Source organism: Apis florea, unplaced genomic scaffold (assembly GCF_048593485.1).
Source record: "Apis florea isolate Af1SG1 unplaced genomic scaffold, ASM4859348v1 contig_2897_pilon, whole genome shotgun sequence".
NCBI lineage: Eukaryota > Metazoa > Arthropoda > Insecta > Hymenoptera > Apidae > Apis > Apis florea.
Window position 1 is genome coordinate 1496435 of NW_028256665.1, and position 11628 is coordinate 1508062.

An 11628-nucleotide genomic window follows, 5' to 3' on the forward strand; every position below is an offset into this window, starting at 1 on the left:
TCCAATCAATTAACGATGAAACACTTGAAGCAATTTGCATGCCTTAATTAACGCCCGCGGTGAAAGCTTTCTTTGGAAAATAAGTTGGATGGAACTCTCTGTGACAGATTACGATGCGGCTGTTTCCCGTGCGGTGGCCACGAAGATGAGGCGACCGTTGTGGAAGACAATTGTTGCCAGTGTAATTACGTGGCGCTAAGAAAGATGGTCGACGTCGCCGAGGTGGAGGTCATTTATGCGACTTTTCACGTCGACGTCGGTGAGACGCCGTTCTTCGTCGCTCTCGATTACACGAAGAAAAAGGTTTCGCGCGTTTCCTCATTGATTCGCATGCATCGAACCGCGTTTGCCCAAGAAACGTCGAAAAGAGAGAAAGAGAGAGAAAAAAGACGATTAGATATAGAGCAGAGATTACATCGAGAGCTTCTTACGATGCTCGCAAAAAAGCTTCGTCACGATATATTCGTTGCGACGATTCGATCCGATGAAAATTGCAATCCTTAAACGGTAAGGATCTCGAGAGGTTAAAGCAAACTGGAATTTTGTCCGCTTAATTGTAAAATAAATGAACTTCGTTTAGCGACTTCATGAATTTTTCAACAGCTATTAAACTTCGTCGCAGCGACATCCGTGAGATGCTATTATACGTACAAATAAATATAAAGAATCGTACAGAGATTATTTTATCTATAATGAATAAATTACATTATTTTGTTTAATTTTGTTAAACTCCTCTCGAGTTTAGTGTGTACTTAAGTATCCTTGAATAATTCAGTGAATAATTTTTAATAATGATTTTGAATTAAATGATATCGAATAATCCAATTTAATCTCTTATCTTATCTATTAAATATATGAATATTAAACTGTGTTAAAGTGTGAACTCGAGGATTTTAGCATAATGAAGGAATGGATCGAAATAATTGAAAATCAATAGTTTAACTCTTGTTAAAACTTTATAAAAGATTTTAATTTTCAAGATAAGATTTAAGAGCTGCTTTTTACCCACGAACTCGAGTGAACTTGAGAACGGTTAATTATCAATTTTCTGCTGCCTCTTTTCAAGGTTGTCGTTAGTATACGAGGTACCCTCAGCATGAAGGATGTATTAACGGACTTGAACGCGGAGGGTGAAGTGTTACCATTGTCACCACCGAGAGACGACTGGTTGGGTCACAAGGGTATGGTCCAAGCAGCCGAATACATTCGAAAAAAATTGCTAGAAGAGGGAATTATAACTCGTGCACTCGCCAAGGTATTATATTTTTACCTTATCGTTACCTTAAATGCAAATGCTTTTTTACTTGCATGGTTATCAATACGTTAAATGGAATAATTACTCATTATTATCATGCTTGTTGCTATTTGATGTCACGAACAACGTTAAAGTAGGGGAAAAAAAAAAAAAATACAGAAATTGTATGAAAAAAATAACAAATAATTTATCTTCTTTAAAATTTTATTTTGAACAATATTTCTATTTTTTTTTTCTTTCCTTTTTTGATATATAATATTTCCAAATTTATATTCCTTTTTCATATTCAACAAATATTTTACTACAGAACCGTTTAGTAGAACTGCACTTGGAAACGATTCAAAATTACTTATTGCAGGATACATCGAGGGGAACCCATCAATTCGGTCTGGTACTCGTTGGTCATTCTTTGGGAGCTGGTACCGCAGCTATCTTGGCGATTTTGCTTAAGCAAGATTATCCTGACCTGGTGTGCTTCTCGTTCGCTCCACCGGGTGGTCTCTTGAGCATGCCCGCTCAGCAATACTCGCAGGAATTTATTACATCCGTAGTAGTTGGAAAAGACGTTGTACCTAGGATAGGTCTTAGACAGATGGAGAGCTTAAGAGCTGATCTTATCAATGCTATAAAAAGAAGCGTCGATCCTAAGGTACGTACTTTATTATAGAAAGAACTGGAACATATTGAATTTCTATATTTTCTTTGAAAAAAACCAAATAGAATATCGTTACTACATTACTTTTATCTTACCTTATCCAGTATTCGATTTATAAAATCGATAGAATTTGATTGTTGTTATGAAATTGATAAAAAATGTTATAATTAGATAATATAATCAGAGCGTGAATCGTGATGATTCGTTGTTTGAAGAGAAATTCTGTCTAAATTTTATGTTGATAAAATTCCTAAAGAATGAGTTAGTAGTTAACAACGAGAATGATAAGTGTTCTCATATAATCGAGAAGAGAATCACGTCATAAATCGCATCGTTTTTAGTGGAAAACGATAGCATGCTCTGTGATGTGTTGCGGTTGCGGTTCCACCCCTACCTCAGCTGCAAATTTGGAAGCTGGCGGATGTATCAGCGAGTATCAGAGAGACAAGGACCTAGCCCGTTCGCAGACCGTCGTTCCAAGCGATTCCAGTATCGCGTTGACCTTGCACAGGCCTCTCTATCCACCTGGTCGAATCATACACGTTGTTCGACATCATCCTAACAAGGGAGAGTAAGTTCGTCTGTTCTCGTGTATCTTATAAATAACAACTTTAAATATCGTTTAAAACGCAGACAGCAAAAAAAAAAAAAAAAGCGTTATAGATGCAATGCTCGAGTGGTGGTTAAGAGATAATTTTTAATCGACCGTGTTTTCCGTTTCTAGGCACAAATATGAGAGCCGCTGGAGGTACGTTTATCGAAAAGTTTGAATTTTCAGGGTTGCTCTGGGTAATTGCATCTTGAGGATGTGCCCGCATGTGTACCTCCCTTGGATTTATATTTCTACACTTTTCTCTTTGAAAACTATCGTCGCACATTGTCTCTGATTGTTGAACTGTCAGAGATATTGTTGTATAAGCATCTTCTACATTCTCATATTTTGCATGAGTGAAATTCATAGAGGACCAGTGATGTTAAACAGCGCAACTAGATACTTTCGTACAGAGTAATTTTCAGTAAGATAAATTTCGCGATTTTTTTCAAAGTTTGAGACGCGAAATAACAATGCAAAAAATCTTTTCTAAACTATCAGAATTTCAGAAGACTTTCATCTTATCGTGATAAAAACTTTGCCCATTTACAACCGACAAGATTTCACTTATACATATCGATCGTCGTTACTTGAAATATATCTTATAAACTTTGAAAACTATCGGACTGCGTTGCTTCGTAAATAATCATTCTGTACTTACATAGTCCAAAAGATCAATTTATTCAATATTGCAAATGCATTTGACTGCATGAATCTCACGTAGCAATTAGTTTCTCATTAAATGCGATTTACTTCGTATAAAAATATAATTCGTCGTCTAAAGTTGACGAATATACGAATATAATATTGCTTTCTTGCATTTCAGACAAATGTTGCACAAACACGAGCCGGTATACCAAGCGCTTTGGGCCGGACCATGTGACTTTGACGAGGTGTTGATAAGCCCAGTGATGATACAAGACCATATGCCGGACAATATGCTGAAAGCATTGAACAAGGTAAGCCAGACCGATCCGATAATTCGTCAGATAAAGAGGTCGCAAACACCGGTTAGCCGAATGTCTTCGGTGAGGCCAGGTAATTACGAAATCTTGGAGAATGTGACGGATGATCCAGATATTTTGAAGGAAGGCGGCAAACCTCGAAATATAGTAATCAATGTAGAAATCAATGGACACATGAAAAATGGTGATGCTAGTAGTGTAAAAGCTGGAACTACTAGTAACGTGGCAAAGACTTGTAACGAAACAATTATAGTTAATGCCGAGATACATGAACAGAAAGAGAAATAATTATTGATGAAATTCTATTATCATTATTGATTCTTTCATTACCAATATTCACATTTATGAGCGTTGTTGTTACAAAAGGGATAATTTATATTCCTTTAACGTTTTTTTTTTTTTTAATTAATTTTCTTATAATTTCTACGTTGTTGTAGAAATTATATATTGTTGTTTGTAAATGAATAATGTGAATATTAGTAGTGACATGAAGAGTATTGTGAACTCTTTTTCCAAGACAGAATTCTTAATTCAGTGATATTTATTAAGCAATACTATTCTAGAATACAATTTTTTGACGATACTTGTTTGTTAGAAATTGACACTTTCTAATTTTGACTGACAAAAGAATTGCAAAATTCTTTTAAATTTAAGTTGAAGCGAATTTTACTCAACTTATTACGTGATTTTTTATCTTCATAATTATCTACTGAAATAGATAAAATCATGATTGTAGTTGTAGTTTATTAGGTAGGTTTTCAATATTATTTATTATTATTGTAGTATTACTTTTTATATTTAATTTTTCATATCTTTTATTTAAGGAGTATATTAATTTATAGAATAATTTGTTTTTTTTTTTTTATTATTTCTTAGCGCATAGTATAACATGAAAGCAATAATATTTGTACGATGTGTAATAAGAGCCAAGTGAAAGTTACTGTATCGAATATTTTTGTTTTTTATCCTTTTGTTTAAACTGATCAAGTAGTTGACACGCATGTTTTTAGATACTGCATGAGTTACTGTGTAACATCTGCAAACAATTATATTTATAGCTTTTCGCATAATTCTGTGCGTTATTTTTCTTTTATATTATTTTTTGTTCACTTTCGATATTTTATTTTATATTTTCCATTTAAATCGATTGCATCCAAAACGACTAAAAATTTATATGGAATATTTATGTGAACATTTTTTTTTTATTAATAAATAATAAAATCGATGAAACAAATAACTTAATCCAATAATTAAATTATTTTATACAAAAAATTTTATTATGGCTTTTATATGTTATTATTTATGTAAAAATATAAAATTTTACCAAATAAATAAAGCAAATACACTAAACTTTTTATCGTTTAGTGGTCGTTTTGATTGCATATTGTAACAATATGATTCTATGTATAATTTTCAATGTATACTACTTTTGATCAATATATTTTATATGATGAAAATGTTGTTATTTATTTATTTATTAAATTTTGCTTCCTAATTCTATGCCTGAAACATAATAAACTTAAATGTTTAAGGCAAGACAATGATATATATAATGTATTATTTATAATTATGATAAATTATTATAAATTTATATACTTTCTATATTATTATTTAAATTGAAGTAAGTTAATATAAATAATACATGTATAATGAAAATTATTATATATTTATTTCGTTTGATTTTTTGCTGATTTCATGCCTAATTAATATATATTCGCTTTGCGTATAAAATTATTAAATTCTTTCTCTAATTTCACCCTGTTTCAGCTAATGTTTCAGCTTCAACTGCAATCACAAACACTAATGATGATACGTTTGTTCTCGCTTTGCATGCGGTAGTGAAAAAAATATATAATTTTTGTATTTTAGAACGCAGTTGATTTTAAATTTATTCAAAATTAATTGACTGGCCGAAACCTATAAAGAATTAGAATAAAAAATTTTAGAAACGAGTTGTATTTTTAACGTTGAATAACGAGAAAGAATAAAAATTCGATTAGATTGTTTTTGCATCGAGCAAAATTGTGTTGTCTTTATATGTTTACTCATTCGTAACAATGCAACGACCAGATTTGAATTCAATAGATAGATAGAAAATAAGACAAGATAATTAATTTAAAACGTATAAATGGCCAAATGTAGATCGAGCTATATACATTTTAACAAGCTAACAAGCAACTGAATAATATTTACTTATTAAGATCGATATATCCATAATAACCAATATAAGTCATAAAAGATGAACAGAGATGCTATTAAAATTCTACTGCCTTCACAACGTTCTTTGGACGTTCATATTATGAACGCTATACTTCGTGCGTTATTTTCCAATATCTACTCTTAATATATCATTAATTTCATAAGATGAAACTAAACGATAAATGAAAACTTAAAACTCAGGAGATCAGAGTAGGTCATCCGTTACGAATGGGTTAAACAAAATTCTTTCTCAGTTCGAATCTTGACTCTATAGAAATCCCTTTACTCCTGTAGCATAAATGATTAACCAATTTCCCACCTACATGACATTAGACTTAGGTGTTGCATCTCGAAATGCCAAAAAAAATTGTCCCTCCTCGAATCGTGGCATATCGATAACCAGCGATCTCACGAGAGGATGTGTGGCTGAGGGTGTGTGGTGTGTGGATTAGGTGTCAGCGTGCAGAGATCGCGGCGCTGCAGACGGAGATGCAGCAACACGTGGAACGGTTGCAAAGGACGCAGCAACCCAACGGACTCCTGAACAACGACACGTCGTGCTTCATCATCAAAGTACACCGACGAGTTCTCACGGCCGTGACGCTAACGTCTATGTCACCACACACTCTTCTCGCCACGGCACAAGGTACATTGACGTCTTTCGGCTTTATCCGATGTGTGTGTTCCTCGGGCAATCGTATGCCAGTGGTACCATCATGCGATTATCTAGCTAATGAAATAGATTTTCCATAATTGGGAAATAGATGTTTATTTTGGTAGAGAATTGCAATAGAGAAATTTGTGTTTCATTTTTTGTATTTTTAAATTGAAAATAGGCAAAATAAAATGGTATCACTGGTTTGGAATCGGAGGTCGCTGAAGAATTGGCCGTCTTTTGGTAATTGTTTGACAAGAGACGTTCGTTTGTTGTTCGCCGAACATATGTTTGCTGTATGTGATTTTTTATTATGTTGTATTATTCCTTTTTTTGAACATTGATATTATAATTGTTTATTTGAGATATTATAACGTAAAAGTTAGTTAGTACAGAGTGTTAAAGTAAGAGATAATTATTAGGCTTAGTTTATGTTAGTATTTATAGTTAGTAGAACAGTAGATTAGATACGTTCCATCAATTTTTAAAATGTTTTATTATGTTATTCATTATATTATGAGACGTCAAAACCGACGGTCTCCTCTACAGCGACCAAAAAATTCCAGCCAACAATTATCTCAAGATTATCTTTGATTATACTATAGCATGTGACCACATATATGATCACAATTTTTTAACACCACGTTCATAATCATTCATTTACATGTTCGCTCGAAATTTGCTTCGAAAAATGTGATACGTATTGCAAGTTCACTTAGACATATAATTTTATAGATGACATCGTGCATAAGCTGCAAATTTAAAATCGTAACGATAAACTTGTAGATAAAGTCGATATAGGTATACTTGAATGTTTATTTGCCATTCAATTCATGCATGTGCATCTACGCATTTAGTTTATCATAATCATCCTATATTTGATTTTTACTTTCTAATATTTATTAATTAAGTTTAATATCACCAATTATGTATTCACGTATTGAAATACTCTAATGTTTTTTCGTCATCGTGGAAATAATTATAATTCATATTTTATCATAAAATTATATTTTTTTTTCATTTTAATTATATTATAAACAAAGAAAATTCGTTTCTTATAATCATTTCCATGAATGTGCGTAAGCAAGATGTTCGTATTAATATTTATGAAATTTTTTTATTCGTATAAAATTTTCCATGAATATTCTTTAAGAATTTTCATGTTAAATTAATGAATATTAGGAATTTTTATTCGTTTCTTTCTTATATAACATTAGATTATAAGAATTATATAAGAAAAAAATTCTCAATTTTTTTTCGTCAAAACTTTCGATATATATAAAATTTTATACTCTGTTCTCAATAAGAGTAATTTATCGAACTTAGAAAAGTTTCTTTAAAAAGATATAGAATAAAAAAATATTTCAATAATTTATCCTCTTTGAAACTGTCTTGAAATCAAGTTTAAGTTCTTCGTTTCGATGAAAGATATATATATATATATTATATATATATATATATATATATATTCCTATTATTATCATATATATATATATATATTAATAATGATAAAAATCTTATTTAAATTTTATAAAACAATCCCCTTACCGTATTAATTGATCATTGATTTGCACCAACTCGTTGAATATTAAATTTAAAATTTCAAAATGTAAATAATGGAGAAGCAAAGGAAACAAATTCATATTATAAATTAATTTTTTCAATTTAATTTATATATAATAACGAAGACATTGTACAATTGAATCGAGAGAGGCAGAAACGAATCTTTAACTATCTTATTTTATATCAAATTCAGTCTTTCCTTCTTTTCATAATAAAAAATTCGATACACACAACATAATCATCCGTCATTATCACGCATCACGATGCCCCACATTTGTGTATATCAATATATATACCATATATATATATTTATCAAGCATCGGTCAAAATAAAATTTGCTTCTTGAATCACGATAAGATATATTGTTTTCATCATTAACTGTCATAACACGAAGTAAATTGCGGAAATTGTCGATGAAGGCACGTGAAACGATTACATTGGAAACACGCGTGTGGATATGTCAGGTTGTAACGACCCTGGGGCCAGTGAAACCGCAGAGGCTAGCTTCCGGTCATGCGTCATCGACGGAGGCGTCGGAGGCACGGGAGACCGCCGAGGTCCAGGAGATGGAGATCGAGCAGGAGATGAGAGCGTTGCTCTCGTCCTCGAGCCCTGTTAAATCGCATCCTAGCAACTTGGCTGGGACGCCACCGCACAAACTCTGCCTAGAGACGAGCTTCACGTCCCTCCAAAGCCCCTCGGAATTCCCTCAAGCTGGCAGGGAGCTGAGCGTCGACTCGAGAGGGATTCCATGGGAATACGTCAGTCTGGCCAGCGAATTGCTCAACACGCCCAGGGCCGACGAGAGTAAATCGTAAGAATAGACAATTTTAATGAACTGGACGACCAACTACTACTACCGTTCCGTGACGAAGGATTTGATCGTTCAATCGACGCCGATATAACGAATTAGATTTACGATGAGGATTTTTAGAGCAAAGAAGAGAGAGCCATTGACGAGATAACGATTGATATTTTCTTGCAATCAAATTGGTCGTTTTGATAAACTCTTGCTCTTGGTCAAGAGAATATTCTTATATGATTCATTGCATTGTACTTTGCGAGAATCATTGAATAAATTTGCGTTACCTGTTTAATTATGTTTGAAACGTTACGTTTTTAATCTCGTTCAAGTCATTCGCGCCTATAAATAATCAAAAATATATCGTTTCATATATTTCAAGGTACCTCATATGTCACGCTCTCATTAACACTCGCTTATTTTTCACGACTCACAGTTTTCACCGCTTCGGCAATCGTGCACTCCAAAACCATTGCATTCCATCCAGATTATAGAACGGAGAATTTTATCTTCAAAAAATCCGCAACTCAAGAGGAACACTTTATTCCAACAAAAAAAATCTTATTTTCTTCATTCATCATTGATTATAAAATGTTGCTCTTTAGCTGCAGTTTTAATTTTTTTTCCCCCTGATTAATTTCAAGAATTGTGTTTAAAGATTATCTTTTCTTTTTTTTTTTTTTTTTTTTTTGAATGCGAAGATCGAATCGTCGAAGCGATTGGGACGACAGTTCTCGAACGGCGCCATTGGCCACACCGGAAACACTGTCGGAGGCATCGAGCAGTCCACCATCCCCGGTACCACCACCTCGCCCGATGAGACGCACACCAAAAATCTCGGGAAACTTGTCAACGGCGGCGGATGACTTGAAGAACAACCTTCACTTCGCTATGCTTTCGGCGAAGAATTACTTTCTGAGGGAAGGGAACAATGGGAGTAATACAAGCAGCGGTAACAGCGAAGCGAGTTATGAAAGCGCCAAAAGCTTAACCGCTGGTCTTCCGCCGCCAGTACCAAGAAGACGAGACTCTGTTATCGTTAGAAGGTAGTTAGAATTTTCCCGACTCTTAATTCGTTATTATTCCATGTTAATAAATAAATAAATCATTAAATGATATTTACAATTGGAAAATTGCAGAGAGCAAAGAGTGTGTACGGCTGCCTGCTGTAGAGATGATTTATCCGAAAATTCCTCGTCGCATAACTCTTCCCATTCATCCAGGACGTCTCAAACGTCAAACCGGGTGCAATTAGGCTTCTCTGTGGAGGAACACGAGACAAACGGATCCAGTTTGGATTTTTTCGAAGCTAAAGTAATAAATTATTCGATATGCGACATAAAATTTTGAAATTTTATAAAATTTTAGAGTGAGAAAAAATTATTGTACCTTTTTTCACAGGGTTCTTCTGGACAACGTGATAGCAGCAACGATGTGTTCCTCAGCGTGAGAAGTTCTCCAGAGTGTAAAGGTTTAATGGCACCAGCTACAGATTTAGGAGCAGAATGGAAGAAGAAATTTGATGCGACAGGAATGCCCGGTGATGTTTCGTTGCCTCTTCTACGTGGATTATCACCAACACCTACGCATGGACAACATAATTCGCCTTTTTTTAATGCGAAACGAAAGAAATACGTCTATCCGATCACGCTGGTTGGTCGTGGTGAAAGTAGTGTTTAATTGCGAAATGTTAGATCAACCGGGGACCATAGAAAAGAGGCGAGATAGATTTAAATCAGCCATTAGGTGCCAATATCACTTTCTTCAGTGTGATCGTTTAAAATCGTTTCCTTGAACCCTCGAACAAATGAAAATGCAAAATATTCTAAAATTGATGGGCCATATATCTGTGTAGCCTCTTTTTATATGATCTTTCATTGAAATTTAAGAAAGAATAAACGGGATGTAAAAGATTTTTCTCGAATAATAAGTAGATAGTCAAATTCGAATAATATAATATTTAATTCTTATTATAGGATAAAAATGCTACTTTTTTTCCTTTTTGTACAGTCATTTTTCTAATGTAATGAAATATTTTCTGATTCAGAAACTTTTCTGTCTGACTAAATGATAAACCAAAGGACAAATAAGATATAGAATGTATATTAAAGATTTAATAAATAAAGATATTAAAATAAATAAAAAAATTAGCGAAAAGGCAGCGAGTTATATGAATGACGATTTACACAAATCAATGATGCCTTGTCATTCAAAAGGGATATCAATTTTGAAAAATATCGATTCTTGTTTTTGTTAACTGTTAATTGTTATAACATAGCGAGAAAGCGTGAACATTTATATAGGAACTGCACTGGCCTACTCAATGTCAATCGTATTTAGTATGAAAATTTTTATGCATTTTTGTACAGTCTTTTAATAGAATTAACAAATGTGTAATAAAATAATATAGTTTAATGTATCTTTTGTAATCATCGATATAATTTTATCTTAAATACTAATTCTTTTATTTGATGTCTAATATTTTCTTTCATAGTAAAATTGAACAATGATTTCTATTAAACTTTTTACTAACTTTTTAATGAATGCAAAAATGGGACTGAAGACATATAAATTTATAGAATGTAAAATATGTAACCATTAAAAAAATATGATTATATAACAGATTATGGAACACAATTTTTATTAAGTCTTTTAATAGTTGAAACTTTAAAACCATTGTATTTATGTAAAAAAAAAAAAAAAAAGAAAAAAAAAATAGAAAAAATATATTTGACCCAATTAATTTTTGATTTACACAGTAGATATTTATATATAGAAAATATTATATATAGCATATGAATATTATATATTAGTAATATTATAAATGACATATTTGTAGAATATGATTAGGAAAAAGTGATATATTACAAAATACTTAATTTAATGTATTAAAATATAAATTTCCAAAAAATAAAAATATAGATTCAATTTTCTTTTTATTT

The 11628-nt window shown here is 32.4% G+C and overlaps 1 protein-coding gene across 8 annotated transcripts in view; it reads left to right on the top strand.

Moving 5' to 3' along the window:
- The window catches only part of inaE (inactivation no afterpotential E), a 42050-nt gene extending 30425 nt beyond the window's left edge, over positions 1-11625 (top strand). For 4 of the 8 annotated variants that reach the window (XM_031919014.2, XM_086907419.1, XM_086907423.1 and 1 more), the window contains 10 exons: positions 108-303; positions 1067-1255; positions 1614-1904; positions 2252-2481; positions 2635-2658; positions 3329-3461; positions 8349-8698; positions 9388-9732; positions 9826-10000; positions 10088-11625. In XM_031919014.2, the coding sequence (XP_031774874.2) occupies positions 108-303; positions 1067-1255; positions 1614-1904; positions 2252-2481; positions 2635-2658; positions 3329-3461; positions 8349-8698; positions 9388-9732; positions 9826-10000; positions 10088-10366 (2212 nt within the window). In that variant the 3' untranslated portion in view covers positions 10367-11625. Of the gene's footprint in view, positions 1-107; positions 304-1066; positions 1256-1613; positions 1905-2251; positions 2482-2634; positions 2659-3328; positions 3462-6118; positions 6313-8348; positions 8699-9387; positions 9733-9825; positions 10001-10087 lie in introns of all 8 variants that reach the window. The other 4 variants (XM_086907421.1, XM_086907422.1, XM_086907425.1 and 1 more) reach the window with 3 other exon arrangements.
- Positions 11626-11628: the final 3 nt, after the last annotated feature.